Genomic DNA, 17,634 nt, shown 5'->3' with positions numbered 1-17,634 from the left:
CTCTTTCTGCTTCTCATTGATATGCAACTTTACACAACTGTGCTATTTATAAAGCCTTAGTAGGAAAAGAAACAGACTAAGAAGAATGGCACAGGGCAATCCCCAAAGGAAGCAGGACTTAAGTTTTATTATAGAAAAGATACCTAAAAGCTTTTTTTTATGTATCTGAATCTCTCAGATTTGTGTAAAACGTCAGCTGAGAGGCACTAATTCCTAGCATGGGAAGAATTGAGTGTCTGCCCTAGGAAATATTTATTATGAAATTATTATATAGCAAATAGCTGCTGAAAAGTTAAAATATACTGTTCTTATGGTAATATTTTCCGTGGAAACAGTGGTAAAAACAAAGACAACTTTTTATGCATTTTAGAAATTTCTTGAATGGGAAGTCAGTTTTGTAGGGAAGCACCTGTTTATTTTTGTAACTGTTCATCAAATGTATATAATTCTCAGAGAATGTTAAGATCCTAAATTAATATTCTAGTGGAACAATGGAATTTTAGAAATCACTTTATTTGTTTTCATTTGAAGTCTAGAAGATAATAATTTTCCTTTTATATTATGTACTCAAATTTGTCATAGAGCTTGAAGAAAAAAAATGAATAACCTAATGTGGAAGATATTTCACTGACATGAAAAAAAAATTGATTTTTTTTCATTTAAAATGTACCTAATAAACTTCTATTAAAATGGCCAATACAATTAATTAGTTTAATGTTAAGAATTTTTACATGTAGATCAATAGTACTACCAGATATTTGAAAAAAAAACATAAAATATTAATTTCTGCTTAGTTTTTTATCTTTCTCATTTATCTGTCATTACTTTCTGTCACCAGTAACTTTGGAGTTTTGTTTCAGATTCAATAAAAAAGCACCTGTAAATTATTAGGATAAGAGTCATTTGTTTCCACTGAAACTATAACCCAGTGTTTTCCTTTGTTAAGGCTGCCACACTGATGTACCAATAACTGTGTGGTTTAAAAATTTTATTTTTCTCATAGACCCAGAAGCTAAAAGTCCAAAATCAATGAGTCTGAAAACATTAAATAAGGGTATTCCCCCGTTTCTTTCCTAGCATCCAGTGTCTCACTAGCACTCTCTGTGATAAAGACAAAAAACTACCTTCATTTTCACTTGCTGTTCTCCCTGGAGTGTTTGTCTATTCCCATTTTTTTTTTTTCCATTTTTGTAAGGATAAATTTAGAAATTCACACTACATTAGTAGGACCTCTTCTTAACTATTCACTTGTATAGTAATGCTATTTTCAAATATGATCATAAATTGAAATATGGAGATTAGGAATTCAAAATGCACATAGTATAGGGAAGAAATTCAACCTATAGCTAATTTATTTATTCCTTAATTTTCTTAGTCTACTTTGGCTGCTATAACAGACTACCAGGGACTGGGTGGCTGAAACAGCAAACATTTATTTCTCAAAGTTGTGAGAAAATAGGAAGTTCATATTGAAGGTGCCGGAAACTTCAGTGTCTGGTGAAGGCTGACTTCCTGGTCCACAGAGGGCCACATTCTCACGATGCCCTCACATAGCAGCAGAGGTGTGGGAGCTCTCTGAGGTCTCTTTTTCAATGGAAGGACACCAATTGCCCTCATGAGGGCCACTCACTTTGCAGAGGTCCCACTTCCAAATACCATCACATTGGGGTTTGGAGATCAACATAATTTAGGGGGAAATAAACATTCAATTCATAGCATTTGTGGCTAAAAATAGAGTTTCATAATGTCAAATAACTTTTGAATGTTCCAATATTTTTTTATATTTTTTCCATCTAGATATCAAATAAATAAGAAATTAAGATAAGAGTATGCTGGAATAAGTTTCAGTCTCAGCTAGCAGCTACTAGCAGCTCGGTAGTGCCTGAAATATCCACCTTCCTTCAGGCCTGAAGGAGGCCCTGCAGGATGGGATGAAACCACATCTCTTGAATGTGTTCCTAGTCCCTTGTGGTTAGCACTTGTGGTTAGTATTGCCAAACAGGCCAGCCAAGAAACTGAGAGTCAGGGGCTTCAGGGCATGAAACCTCTGACTCAGTAAGGGCTAAAGACCCTTCCAGATTGCTTTCTGATAGGACAGCAATATTTAGAGTTTCATCACAGTGAGGTTACAATTAGGCAGAAGATGATTGGCTTATGGATATTGCCTTGCTTATGTATGATTGACAGGAATGCCCCACTCAAACCCTATAACTGTTGTTTGCATTCCAAAAATAAACTGAGCTACTGTCGGAGGACCTGAGGCGGGTCTCCAGCCAGTTCTCTCACCAGCTCCCGGAGTCTGTGTGTGTTGATTCTGCATCTCTACCCGCCCTGCAACAAGGTAGCCGAGTGACCATGGATCACGAAGGGACCAGGAACACATTCAAGAGTATATTTTCTTTTCAGCCCTAATATTATCAATATTTCTCTGTTAGAAAGCCTTGCACAATTAGGCAAGGGAATTTATTTTCCTTCCTTGCTATTTATCTGTACCTCTGTTGCACTCTCTGAAAGTCTGACTTTTGTTGGGTTGTATTGTGGACATTTCTATTCTCCCATCAATGAGCAATCTGTGTCCTTGTTGTAGTACTCAGACTCTTTACACACCACCAGGTTAAAGTATAGGAGGTAATTTGCAGTTCTTTGCTTCACACACAATTAGGCTTGTTCAATTCCTATGGGATCCACTACAGAGCGATGAAAGGGAATCCAAACATCCATACTCTGGGACTAGGATAGAGGGTTACTGTGCTTTCTTTGTCCCTTCTCTGCTCACTTCTTTCTGATAGTTTAAACAATCACTTACTCAACAGCACCCTGTAACTTTTCTTTCTCTCTCGCTTTTTTTTTTTTTTGTCTTTCCTATTTTTCTTCCTATTCCTCATTTCACTTGTTACTGGCTTCATGTATCATAAGTCTCAAAAGTCCGAGGATGGACTTTTACCCTTCATAGAGACTGCATTCTATTCACAGCAACAGTTTTATTTTGCTTTGTTTTCTGTAGTTATCTAGCCTTGTAGGCTTTTCCCTGGAAAGTTGCTGTTTTAGTCAGTTTTCTTTACTGCTGTGACCAGAAGACCTGATAAGAAGAATTTCAGAAGGAAAAGTTTAATTGGGGGATCCTAGTTTTAGAGCTCTGAGTCCATAGATGGTCACCTCCTTCATCTGGGCCTGGAGGTAAGGCAGAACATCATGGTGGAAAAGTGTTTGTGGAGGAACATGGCTCAGGACATGTCACAAGAAAACACAGAGAGGGAGAGAGATCCACTCATCAGGGGAAAAATAAAAACCCCAAAGACATATTGCCAATATCACCCCCTCTAGCCACACCCTATTTACCTACAGTTACAACCCAGTTAATCCCTGTCAGGGAATTAATGCACTGATTAGGTTAAGACTCTCATAATCCATTTCATCTCTGAACACTCTTGGACTGTTTCACATGTGACCTTTTGGAGGATACCTCATATTTCAAGTATAATATTTACCCAGAAACTACTTCTTACACATTAAAAACTATTTGGGCCTGACCCAGTGATGCGGGGCTATAATACCAGTGGCTCCAGAGACTGAGACAAGAGGGTCACAGGTTCAAAGCCAGCCTCAGCAAAGGCAAGGCACAAAGTAACTCAGTGAGACCTTATATCTGAACAAAATACAAAATAGGGCTGTGGATATGGCTTAGTGGTGGAGTACCCTTGAGTATATCCAGTAACCCCCTCAAAAAAAAAAAAAAAAAACATTTGGATTTAAGTCAGTATTTCATGCCAGAATTACTTAAAAAACCTGGGGATTTTACAATCTGATTTTTTGGTATCCATTAGTTCATAATTTGTTGTATTGTTTTCTCTTTCCTGTGCCTTTATAACCCATATATGTCTAGGAATATGAATTTTTTTCCTATAAGATGAATGATTTGCATGATATAATTTTATAATATCTTAGCCATGTCAGGAGTTTGTTACACATTATGAGCCTGACCTGGCTAAATAACTGCAGAGTTTAATTTTTTTTTCCGTGATACCAATGAAAATGCCTCATAAGCCAATTTTTATTTATAAATGTCTACCTAATAGTATGCTCTAACAAATTGGATGGATGAATATTGAGTATGAGTCTAGTGCTGTGGCATCACAAAGTCTTTAATATGCTATAATTATAATAATTATACTTATTAGTGGGATAGATAGTGCTATATGTGATCAGCTCTGTTAACTTAATGGCGGAAATTAACCAAGCCAGAAAGTTTGGTGATATGCTTAGAAAACTCATTGTGCATCCAAGCCTGAATAAAACTCTCAATGAATGAACTAACCCTGAGGCAAGAGCACAGCTGCCTTTTAAAATAATTTTAATTTTGAGATATTGTAGATTCACATGCAGTTATGAGAGAAGTCTTTTAAAAATTCTTTGTACCCATTACACACTTTCCCAACTGGTAACATCCTGGGAAAAAATAAAACATTATAATCAGGTTATTAAAATGATAGATTTGCCCATCTTCTTTAGACTTCCCTAGTTTTACTTGTGCAGATTTGTGTGTATGAGTGTGCTTAGTTCTATGCAGTTCTATACACATGGGTATATTCAAAATTATGAACAGTTTCAACATCACAAGGGTTCCTCTTGCCGCCATTTAATTACCAAATTATCACCCCATCCCCATTTCCAAACCTCTATAAACTACAAGTCTGATATCTATTTTTAATTTTTTGTCATTTTAGGAATTTCATATAAATGCAGTTATACAAAATACAACCTTATGATAGTGACTCTACTTTTACCTAGTATGATAACCTGAAGATTCATTCACGTTGTTTCATGTGTCAATAATCTGTTCATTTTCATTTTTGTTGTTAAATATTATTTCATACTATGAATGTATCATATTTTGCTTTATGAATCTAATGAGGGACATCAGAGTCCCACTACTCTGGGATTATTACAAATAATTTTTTATGTATAATTGTAAACAGGTTTTTATATGTATGTAAGCTTTAATTTCTTTGATATAAATATCCAAATAAGACTTTCTGGGTTGAATTATGATTTTTATTTTATGAAAAACTTCAAATTTCATATTCCCACCAGCAGTGTATATGAAACCCAGTTGTCAGCATTCTTGTTAGGTTTAATATCATGATAGTGTTAGTTTCAAATTTGAGATCATTCCAGGTGCAGTAGCACAAACCTATAATCCCAGAAGTTTAGGAAGCTAAGGGAAGAGGATTGATAGTTCAAAGTCAGACTCAGCAATTTAGCAGGGTCCTATGCAACTCAGAGAGACCCTGTCTCTAAAAATTAAATAAATAAAATGGGCTGGGAATGTGACTCAGTGGGTAAGTGCCCCATGTTCAAATTCTGGTACCAATATAATAATAATAATATAAAAAATAAAATTTGAGATAACATAATCTTCCCATTCTGAATATGAATAATTAAAAATATTTCTTCATACTGTCTCATTGTAAAAATTGTCATATGCAATCCAGAATCATAGTATGTTATTAGAAGTCAATGTCCATGTATGATCTACAAATAAGGACTGACAGATTCACTTGACAATTAAATTTGCTCTGATCCTCTGAAAGTTGAAGAATAAGAATTGCTTAAAGTAGTTCTGAATTTCAACTGAGACGTATGACAGTTGTAGTTGAACAGATACTGTAACCTAAATCACTAAAGTAACTATAAAATTCAAAACTGAATATTGTCAATGCTTTCATAATCCAGTACAAGAGTGAATAAAAAAGAAAAATGTTTTATACACATGATTATAAACATATTTTTGATACCTAATTCAAATTAGTAGGTATCTTTTCTAGTTATACAGAATAAAATACTCACCATGCATTATTAGATGATTCAACAGATGTACTTCATGGGTAAACATGAGCTCTTACCATCAATTCCACAGTGAAGTTGTGTAACGCTTAATAGGTAGTTGTCATGTTATTCTTAGATCAGTTTTCATTTAGGAATAACTGGAATATAATATAGTTGTATTTTATTATTCAAATTGTGTCAGAAAACATAAGCACAATGAAGCCAGTATGGTAGATCCATGATAGCAGTGCCTAAAATATGATATTTTAAATTGTGTAAATAACTTTAAATTACATTTTAATGCACAGGGTCATAGACATAATATGATATCATTTTGAGAGAGATAATTATGTCATCATTATGTAGAATCCAGTATAGGAATAATATTTGAACATAGTAGTCCACTTATTGGACGCATTCAAAGTCTGGGTATGACATAAAAAGGGTGTGAATGATTGGAAATAACTTGAATGGCTCTCTTGATGCCATGGATTAATTAATGTCATTTCCCAATTTAAACACAAACTATTCCATTTGCAGTTTCTTGAACATTTCTGATCATGCAATGTGTGCCTCAGGCATATCCTTGTTTAAACCACACAATTAATACACATGTGATTTGTGAGTATAAAAGTACATACCTCTCCTGGTTATGTGAGGGTTAAACAAATTCCTACACATTTAAGGACCATATAAAAATACCTGAGATCCAAATGTTCTATTTTGGACATTTTAGTACATTTTATAGCAGAGGAAGAAAGCAAATAATATATTTGATACACAAATTTAAGAATTTAATTTAGTATGACCTTCCTTTAAGCTTCCCATAGATATTTAAGCATATCCATATTCTGTGTTCAAATTAATCATGTACTAAATGCCATAGCACACTAAAATTTGTTTTCCTGAATGCACAGGTACCTCTGTTCTACAGGTGACAGCTACTGATGCAGATGACCCTACCTATGGAAACAGTGCTCGAGTGGTTTACAGTATTCTCCAGGGACAACCCTACTTCTCTGTAGATCCCAAAACAGGTCAGTGTGTTTAAAAATAATCTTTGGTCAAGTTCTGTTATAATAGAACAAATCAAAGTTTTAAAAGTTTCTAATTTCTCTTAATTTCTCTTCCTAATGACATATTGTATTTTAACACATTTGAAAATATACCCAATTTTCTAAAACAATGTAATAGAATAAAGATAATAGCTTTCTTTATTATTTTAGTAACCCACACATGTACCATTAAGAAACAACTTATCTTTGAATATTCCTATAATATATAAGTAAACATGGTTTAAAACAAATACAGAATATCATATATATATATATATATATATATATGTATATATATATATATATTGAATATATATTGAATGAGAAATTTAAACTATTTTTAACTATTGGTTTTAATTATTTGCAAAAGAAAATAATTGCTTCATTAAAATTTTTTCATAGTTTTATTTAAATTTAGTTGTCACATACATTATCAGATACACATAAGTATATATTGGCATATATATTCACACACACATATAGACAAGCATATAAATGTATAATTATACTGAAGTAACTTGTATGCCATGAATTGGCACTTTTCATAATAAGCAAATTCTTCATTCCTCAAGTATTATGTATCTAAAAGAAATTAATTGAGAGTTACTCCAAAGAACTGTAGTTTTTTTTTTTTTTTTTCAAGTAAAAAATATAGATCTTTCTCTCTTTCTTTCCTGTACTCCTGGAAAACTAATCATTCATATCTCATCATTTAAAATTGAGAATGAGGCCAGGTGCAGTGGAGCACACCTGTAATCCCAGAAGCTCAGAAGTCTGAGACAAGGAGGATCAGGAGTTCAAAACCAGCTTCAGCAAAGGCAGGGCACTAACAACTCAATGAGACACTATCTCTAGATAAAATACAAAATAGGCCTGGGGTTGTGACTCAGTGATTGAGTGCCACTGAGCTCTATCCCCCATACCAAAATAAATAAATAAATAAAAAATAAAAAATAAATGGGAATGAAGAATATTTAATAATGCATTACAGATTTGTGGTGTCAGCATAATCCAAAACCAATTTAAAAAGAGGGTGTCCTTTCAGGGGTTGGTGGCACACATCTGTAATCTCAGCTACCATGGAGACTGAGGCCAGAGGATTCCCATGTTTGAGGCTAACCATGGCAAACCTTGTCTCAAATTAAAATTAAATAAAAAGAAGGACTGGGAATGTAGAACAGTGTAGAGCTCTTTTGGGTTCAATTGCCAGTAGTCCTCCCTGCCCCCAATCAATAAATAAACAAAAATTTAAAAAAATAATCTTCACTGGCAATCATTTTATCCCTAGAATCTTGGAATATAAATATATATATATATATATATTCCGTTTGGCCATAAATACTCATTACTTTAAGGTAATTACATGACAACCAACTCATTTTTTATGGAATGCTGCCCCATGTGCCAACAGATTGCAGCTTTGTTTACCAATTGTGTGAGACAATGAGGTACATCCAACTAAAAAGATTCAATTCCTAAGCACACTTCAAAGCCTAACCACTGGGTTGTTTGCTAGGAGTTTTGTCATTATCTTGTTTACAAGAGGATTTGACTTCACTTGCCTTGTTCCTTCCCTGAGGTGCTGAAACAGGCAAGTTCCCTGCCAAGAGTAGACCTCAGATATACTGCTCCATTCTTTCCTTCCCAAAAGTAAATAATGAAGAACTATATAGCTGGAAGTGTAGGAGTGAAGGGTACACATACAGATGTATGTGACCACATGGCATGCATATTAATTACGGTTTAGATTATAATATGCCATTATGTAAATTCAAATGGAAATTGGAATTATTACAAACAAGTAACATAATGTAATCTAAACTAAGTATGTCACATACAAGTTACTTTAGTTCCAAGGAATTACTACATAATTAGAAAAAGTGTTTATTAACATAGTAACCAAATTGATAAGACAAAATTTTCCCTTATGTGTGTCCATTTTGTTAATTAGGTAGAAGAACTTAGACTTAGTTAAAAAGCTCAAATCAACTAATTAATTTATATTGATATTGGTTATTTTGTTCTGTTTCCAAAATCATCATGTTTTTATTTTTATCCCTATATATAACCAAAGTTTTAATTATAGATAAATATTATGTTTACTTAATAGATTATTGCTAAAGCATATGCATTCAGTATGGAATATATTGGAACACTGTACTCTTATTATGCATATGATTATTTAACAAATATTAGTTCAGTGTATGTGTATGAGTGTGTGAAAGCTTGCATATGCTTTGGTAGAGCACATGACTGTTTGTGTGTGTTTATTTGTAAGGACAAAGCAGGACTCTGAGGGTAATGTTGGACTAGTGTTGGACTCTGCTATAGTTTGTTCTTTATTAGAAATATTCTTTTAATAATACAATATTTCAATAAAGTTTGTATTTGGTTATGTATACTTAGTATAGATTAAGTAAGTACTTCACTAATCACCAAAAATATTTACCTTAGAAATAAATGGGTATTACTCACTTTCCCCTGCATGAAATTTTATTTGCTCTTACATTTCTTTGCTCCTTTCTTTAAGGGATATGATATACTGAATGAAATGCACATCTCTACAGTGATACATTTTATTCTCAGTATTAGACATGCATCATGGGAAACTGTTGATGTATGTCCTAGTATGTGATTAAGGGAAGAAAGAGATTTTAAGGCTTCTTAAATATGCAAATGTGGTAGGGAGTTAGTTGCAGAAGGTGTTAAGAAAAGGTATGAAATAAGATTCTCATTCATCTCTTCAAAGCTAAGACTTTTTTGGCAATCTGTGCTTTAAAACCTATAACCACACAATTAGACTTATTCAGAACTAATAAATTTATTTGAAATCATGCTTTCAAATGACTATAATAAAATATGAACAAATACTCTGAAAATTAAAGAATCATTGGTTTTAAATGGAATGTTATATAAGAAATGTGGGGATAGCAGTCATTTATCAATGTATGGTTTAATAGCATCTCTTAATTCCATTTCCACAATCAAAATGATTACATCTCATTGTGCTTTTCAATTACTTTCATTCAATACCAACTATAATGAAGCATAACTTTTCTCTCCAAACAGAGTTGTGACTAATTATGACTAAGATCAGTATATGAATTACCTTGTCTCCATTATATTAAAAAGTATGTATCTGTATACATCTGATTTTCTAATGATGAACTGACTATGATATCTTGTCCTTCGATAATATAAGTCACCTATGAATGGCTGCATCCAAAAAAATTACATGGCTGTTTAGTTAGCAGAATATTTAGAATTTATTTTTAAACCTCTGAACATCCAACTCATTTTTTATGGAATGCTGCTCCATGTTCCATGAGTAGAAGTACCATTAATCAAATAGTGAAATCAACCAGACCTTATGGATAATTTATTGCTCTAAGTAACTTTGGTCGAGATAACTATGGTACAACGTTGCTCAGCAGAAGACCATGAAATGAGATATCAAAGAAATAGAATATTTCTGATCAGATTAATGTAATGATAACATTTTATAGAGATTAAATAAGTAAAATGGTTCATCATTCAAGAAGTCGGGTACACCTAAGCAAGACATTCTGAGGAGGGCTGCCCAAAGAGAAATGGTAATAAGTGATTAGAAAATCAAATTCAAGAGCAATCTAGAATGAAGATTGCTTAGTAACAAAGCTCAAATCTCAATTCTTATTAATGTAGTATCAACATCATTAAAAATAAGTCAGTATATTAAAGATTCTGATGCCTTTTCAGAATTTATGAACATTCTGTCAGATGGTGACAGCAAAAGCTGGATTTATCAAGTTGCATAAAAGAACCCGTTCCCTTAACTTAGGCCAAAGTGCCATAAATCAGTTCACTTCTCTTAATTTCTCCTTCTTTCTTTAAAATTGACAAGAATTTCCATACTACATGACAGACTGTAAGAAGAGTTTGAGATAGTCTCATCTCAAATAAAACAAACAAATAAATAAATTAAATATTTATTAAGAAAAATTTTAGTCCAAATTACTATATATATATTTAAGAAGTAAATGTATGATCTCTTATGTGGTAAATGTCTTTGCAAGTATTTAAAGATGCTTTTGATAGATACCATACATAAGTGAAATACACCATTTGAAAGTTTTTTTCTTGTGTATTATGTGTGTAGTTGTAGTTGGATAGAATGCCTTTATTTTATTTGTTTATTTTTTTATGAGGGTCCTAGGATCGAATCCAGTGCCTCACATGTGCTAAGCAAGCACTCAACCATTGAGCTATCGATCCAGCCCTTAAAAAGTTTATAATGATAATTTAAAAGAAGAAAGAGTTAAACAGTAAAATACTCAGAATTTAACTGCAGAGTTGATTTTCCTGACTCAGAATAGTGTGTAGAAGAGGCAAGCAAGCCTACTTTTTTTGAGATAGATCTGCACGCACACTAGCTTTGGTTCTCCAAGATGACCTTTCTTTAACATCTTATAGTAGAAATCAATCAAGTCTAAAAACACACTCAGAGAAGCTCTCAATGAATCTTAGAATGTAATTGAAAGCAAGGTTTTCAACATTCCTTCTTTATTATGAGTAAGTAATTAAACTCATCAAGAGTTTTTATTTTTACATAATTTCCCAAATCTAATTTAATTTTATCAGTGAGCAAAAATACTACATTTAAAGTTACTATGAATGTTTGGCAAAAGAGAACTAAAGCATATTTAAAAGTTCTATAGATTGCAATGTTCATTTCACATTATTCTACATGAAAAATCTATTCGACAATTCTTTTTTTTTGGCGGGGGGGAGGGCAAATGATTTATTTATTGATGCTTCTTTTTTTTATTGGTTGTTCAAAACATTATAAAGCTCATGATATATCATCTTTCATACATTTGACTCAATTGGGTTATGAACTCCCATTTTTACCCCAAATACATATTGCAGAATCACATCGGTTACACACTCACATTTTAGTGACTGTTGTATTCTGCTACCTTTCCTATCCCCTACTATCCCCCTCCCCTCCCCTCCCATCTTCCCTCTCTACCTCATCTGCTGTTGTTCAATTCTCTCCCTTGTTTCCTCCCCTTTCCCCTCACAACCTCTTCTATGTAATTTTGTGTAACATTGAGAACTCACTATAAAATACTTATTAAAATAACTATGAAGAAAAAAGATTTGAATTAGGGACAACAATATCTGAAAATGTGAAGAAAATTCCACAATAGAATATGTTTGGTTTATTTATCTTATTCATAATTCATACCAAACTAATAATAATAACAATGACAATAATGTTTCTTGACATAAATTACTATAGACACATTTTAGATAAATCACTACAATTGGATATATAAGAGGCAAAATCAGTTAAGTAAACCCTAATGTTAAGGAATTTTCTTATCTTGCAGAAAAATGGATTGCATTAGTGCAAAATTGAGCCATAGTGTCAATTACTATAAACAACATTTTCTCACTTCATCTTCTTTATAAAAGAAGTATAAAGTACAGCAGTTTCTGAACTGCAGTAAACTTTATGGGAATTAGGAACACAAGAAGAGTTCTATTATCTAAAGCATTAAGAAATAAAGGATTAATGAAGTCTATTAGAGACTCGTGGTTTTGTGCTCCATGTCAATTTCTCATTTTGCTAATTCTATCATTACTCTGATTTTACTTGATGCAGCAATATGCACAGTTAAGAAGCTAGATTTTCTAGCTTCCCTGTTGCTACTAACATAGTTCTGGCCAGTAACATATAAAGGAAAAATGATTCAGAGATTTTTGTAAAGTTATGATGTCTGTATTTAGATGCCAATGCTTCCTCCCTTGGCTTTAGCATATTCTGGGTTGAGACACATATGCAATTAATTATTAGATGTGCAGTAGCCATCTCATGATCATGTGACAACAAACACACAAAGAGAAGGTAGCAGCAAAGATTGTTGAGTAGAAGAATCTCAAAGAAGTCACTCTAGTGAGGTCATTTTTATGTTCAAATACATACCATGCTAACTGACTCCTAGGATCTTCCTGAAATATTCTTTGCATATCAATGAATCACTTCACAGGAAAGTTCACTACCCAGGTAGTATACTAGGCATCCTGATGCTGAATTCTTTCTTTTTTACCCCAAATCTGTGATTGATGGTGTGCATGTTGCTGTCCATATGTGAGTGACCAATTTTCTGTTTCAGTACCAAAAATAAACTGGAAAAGATGTTTCACTCTGAGTAATTTCAATATGAGGTCATATTAATTGTTGATATTTGGGGCAATCAGAAAATAAAATCAAAGGGAATTTTCTCTATTTAATTTAGGATGCATTTTTTAAAAGTAATTTTCTTGTCATGAGGAAGTGGCAAAATACTTTACAGACACTATAGATGTCAAATATCTTTCCTACTAAGTAGCAATGAAATAGATGCACATGTCCTATTGATGTGAATGGAATATCTCTCAGATATAATTGCTAGAAGTATCATTCTAATGAAATAAAATTACAGATCTATTCAATGCTCATTGAACTATTCAGTTTGGCCTTACCTAGAACCAGTAAAATAGAATTAGCATGAATTTTACACTTAATAAAATACACTTAAGACTGTTAAACAAAGTAAGAAAACCAATTGGATCCCATTTTTCACATATATTAACTCTCCTGAAACTAAGCAGTAATTACCAGGAGGGAATAAATCATTTCACTGATGATAATGTGATTTGTAAATATCTTCACAAATCAAAATATTAACAACCAGTGCCAATTAAAATCATAATTTTAATTATGTTTTATACTACCTGTTGCTAATAAAAAGTCATTTCATCATATTCTTTTGTAATGTCTCTTCATGAATCCTGCATATCAATAATTGCTATTGAGAAAAAAAGGAGGTTATTTCTTAACTTAAACCCATAACCTAGAAAATATAGTAGCTACTTAATATTTTTTTGTTAGATATTGAATGGATAGAAGAGGAAATACTGCAATTCTGTTCTTTAATCTTTAAACTCAATTGAATATAATTTATGCAACAATCACTAAGTACTTTAATTTCCCTGTCAGTTTAACTTTATTCTGAGGGGCAATTTCTTTCTCTGTCCCTGGAAGAAATGTTCTGCAATTCCACTGTCTTTCTCAGACTCCTCCCTAACAAAATATCTTAGGCACTTAATATTTATATTTTGTCATAACTTTTCCCATTATTTATATATATATATATATATATATATATATATATATATATATATATATATATATATATATATATATATTTCTCTCCTGCCCGCCTTTGTCTTTTCAAAAATGACTTGAACATTATTTTTCCACCTAGTGTATTACTTACTCTTCCTGCCTTGATTTGCCAGGCAAATTTCTGCTATATCTATTGAGTACTGGACCTTTACAGATAAGTTAAAACTAATCTCACTGATCTTTGAGTGAATTATTTATATCTCATAAAACACAACAAGTACTATTTTTGCTCACAAGTCATGTTTTCCTGTGCTCTGCAGATTCCTCAAAGGCATGAACAGGGTCACATTATTGTTTACTGTGCACATCAGGCACCACACAGTTCTTTGCACATGGACACATGATCCTAATTATCTTCTTGAAGACATTATATATATATAATCTTCTTGAAGATATTATATATATATTGTATAATATATTTGTATTTATAATTAGTTTTTTTAATTATATATAATATTAGGGTTCCTTGTAACTGTTTTTTTGGTGGTGCTGGGGCTTGAATTTAGGGCTTTCTGCATAGGAGACAAGCAATCCACCTATTGAACTATATCCGCATCCCATATAACACAGTTATATAAGCATGGATTATTATTTGCTCTAATTCTGTCCCCAGTACTGCCGCAGCCCGGCTGCAGCAGAATATCCGGGGGGTGACGAACTACTTGTGTAGATTGATGCAGCAGGAATAGGAGCTGTTTACTGTAGGATAACAGAGGTATTTATACATTTTGCACAGCTTATCTTAATTAGCATAAACTAGATACAGCAGTCAACCAATCAGGAATCTCCACACTTAATGGCTCGCTTTTGTTACTTTACAAACCGCTCCCTCCGGCATTTTGCCAGGCTCCATCCAGACTTGTTTACAGACTCTAACATATCCCCCTTTTGTTTAATTTAAATAACGACCATAGTGGTTTTTACACAAACACCATAAATAACCTGCTGGAAACAGAAAGGGAGGATACAAAATGTTACAATTCCAAGCTAATTGATGGCTCCATGCAAGAAGCCCTTGAAAAAATTATACCAGCAATGACACCCTTAGCAAAGATATTGAGTTACAATTTGTTGTAGATTACAGTTTGTTGTCTCAGTCCAGGTAAAGCAGTGTCTCAATAGATTAACTCACAGTCCAGGTAAATCACAGTCCAGGTAAGTTCTGCAGGCAGCTAGCTTAAGTTGTAGTGGCAGAAACAGCAACAGCTCCGAAGTCTTGTGGGGTTATCAGCCGAAGTTTCCTCAGGTTCTCAGCAACATTGTAAATTCTTTCACCTTTGTTTTTACCTTCACTGGGACAAAGGCAGGAACTCCGGATGGCTAAAGAAAATCCTGTAGCATTTCACTAAGAAAACAACCTTCTGAACAATTTAGTACATTATTTCCAGGTTTTTTTTTACATTTGAAATAAGCCTTAATAGTATTCATTACTCATCAGCCTCCAGGTGTGGGAGACCCATTGTAGTTACTGACATTGGAAATGATCAAACTTCAGGGACGCCAGTAGCCTCTTCTGCCAGCTGTAGCATCCCGGGCAGCCCCAGATGTCCCTGGGGAGAGTCCCAGACTCAAACTGCTTCCAAGCACAGGGAGCAAAAGCCTGCGAGACTGTGCCTCCAGGTCAGGTCTAGATTTGGGCTCACAGTGGCGATCCGCTCCCCTGGGCAGGGGGGCGGGGAAGAGCCCGCAACTGCCGCTTGGAAAATTCTTGCTGTGCCATGATCGGCTTGGGCAGGTGGCAGCCGCCTTGTCGTTTCACGTACCCTTTGGTATCCAAAAGTATTCAGTAATAGCCTTTTGCTGCAATTTTTTTCCTGATAATCCTTCTTCTTCTGATCTTTCTTTTTCTTTCTGACTAGAGTTTCTGGGCTTTTATCAACACATGCCCTAACTATTCTTGGTTCCCCTGGGGTGCCTTTTTCTCTTATCAATTTACTTCTCACCCCTTCCATATTTTCATCACAAAGACAATACAACATTTCAAGACAAAACAAGACACAAACATACTGCATCAATCTTCTCCATTTTCTCGAAATGGCCATTTTTCCTCTCGCCCTATCTGCCTAGGGACGAGCAGATTGCTCCCGTCCTATCTATGGACGGGCAGCTTTTTTCATCACTTACCCCCGAGTGTCCCGGGGCTCCTCGTAACGGGCCACCATCTGCCGGGGGATGACGAATAACTTGTGTATGTTGATGCAGCAGGAATAGGAGCCGTTTATTGTAGGATAACAGAGGTATTTATACATTTTGCACAGCTTATCTTAATTAGCATAAATTAGATACAGCAGTCAACCAATCAGGAATCTCCACACTTAATGGCTCGCTTTTGTTACTTTACAAACCACTCCCTCTGGCATTTTGCCAGGTGCCATCCAGACTTGTTTACAGACTCTAACATAGTACTTCCCCTTTCCCTTTCTGCACCCCTTCCCATTTATTTCCCCTTACTCTACTGATATTTCTGCTATTCATTTATAGTTTTCAAAATTAGTGTTAACTTCTGAATTCCACTTATGAAAATTCTGCAGAAAATAGATTATTCTTATTTCTTAAAATTAGTGCTATCTTTATTATACTGTGCAATACTTGTCTCAACTCTACTCTTCTATTAACATCTGTTAATTTTTTTTTCTTTCGGGCATGTAAACTTCTAATTTAAGATTTCTCTCCAATGATTGCCAGATAATTATTAGTACTTAACAATTGTTAAAAAGCTAAGTACTTTATGCATCATAATAAATAAAATTATAATTGAGTCACAAGGGCACAAAGAAAATTGCTGAGAAACAAAAATGATACATTTTATATCCATGCAATTGAGAAAAAAAGTCTGAGAATGCAAAATGCTCCAGGCCTTACACTGCTCACTTTTGTGTCTTCCATAATGATTTGTGCATTGTTTGGCATGTAGTAAAAAAAAAACAAACAAACAGTATTTATATGGAAACAAAATATCACTTTTGGAGTGTGGTTTTCAAGATAGCAAAAGTTTATAAAATTAATGCTCAGATTATGTTATTACCATAATTACTTCAGCTTTCAAAATTTCTCATGTGTCTCACATATTAAATGTAGACAGGCTGAACGCCTGGAAAAGGAAAGCATACTGAAAACAAGCTTTTGAAAAGATTCATTTGTTTTCCTGTTTTTAAAATACCTTATTTTTTCTTTCTTTTGTCATTATATGCCTTACTTTCAACTTTCAGAGAATCTGACTTCCCTGTAAAATGTACAGAAGAGGCCCAGCTCCTACCAGTGCAGTGTGGGTAGAAACATGCTCTTGCTCCTGGCAGTTCTGTAGACTTTGGATGGAGAAGGGGAATTGAGGGCATCTTGTGCCTGATTGTGGGGCCCAGCTCCTGATTTCATCTTTAAGGGCTCCTTTCCTCTCTCTACACCTGCTGGTCAACACTCACTAATCCTTCATTGCCCCTAACTGTTAATACAGGGTATCTAGGGGAGAGAGGATTTTACTGAAAGTAGGAAACCAATTTGGAGCAGAATTGTTAAATATCTCCATGTTCCTCCTTCTTT

At 33.9% G+C, this 17,634-nt stretch overlaps 1 protein-coding gene across 4 annotated transcripts in view; it reads left to right on the top strand.

Moving 5' to 3' along the window:
- Positions 1-17,634, top strand: part of Cdh18 (cadherin 18) — a 302,844-nt gene that overhangs the window by 101,380 nt on the left and 183,830 nt on the right. For 3 of the 4 annotated variants that reach the window (XM_076856171.2, XM_076856173.2, XM_076856172.2), the window contains exon 3: positions 6,744-6,863. The exons of the other annotated variant lie outside the window; for it this stretch is intronic. In XM_076856171.2, coding sequence (XP_076712286.1) covers positions 6,744-6,863 — 120 coding nt within the window. The remainder of the gene's footprint in view (positions 1-6,743; positions 6,864-17,634) is intronic. 4 annotated transcript variants of the gene reach the window in all.

The sequence above is a fragment of the Callospermophilus lateralis genome, chromosome 5 (assembly GCF_048772815.1).
Source record: "Callospermophilus lateralis isolate mCalLat2 chromosome 5, mCalLat2.hap1, whole genome shotgun sequence".
Lineage (NCBI taxonomy): Eukaryota > Metazoa > Chordata > Mammalia > Rodentia > Sciuridae > Callospermophilus > Callospermophilus lateralis.
The sequence above is the reverse complement of the archived record's forward strand: the minus strand, read 5'-3'. Positions and strand labels throughout refer to the sequence as shown.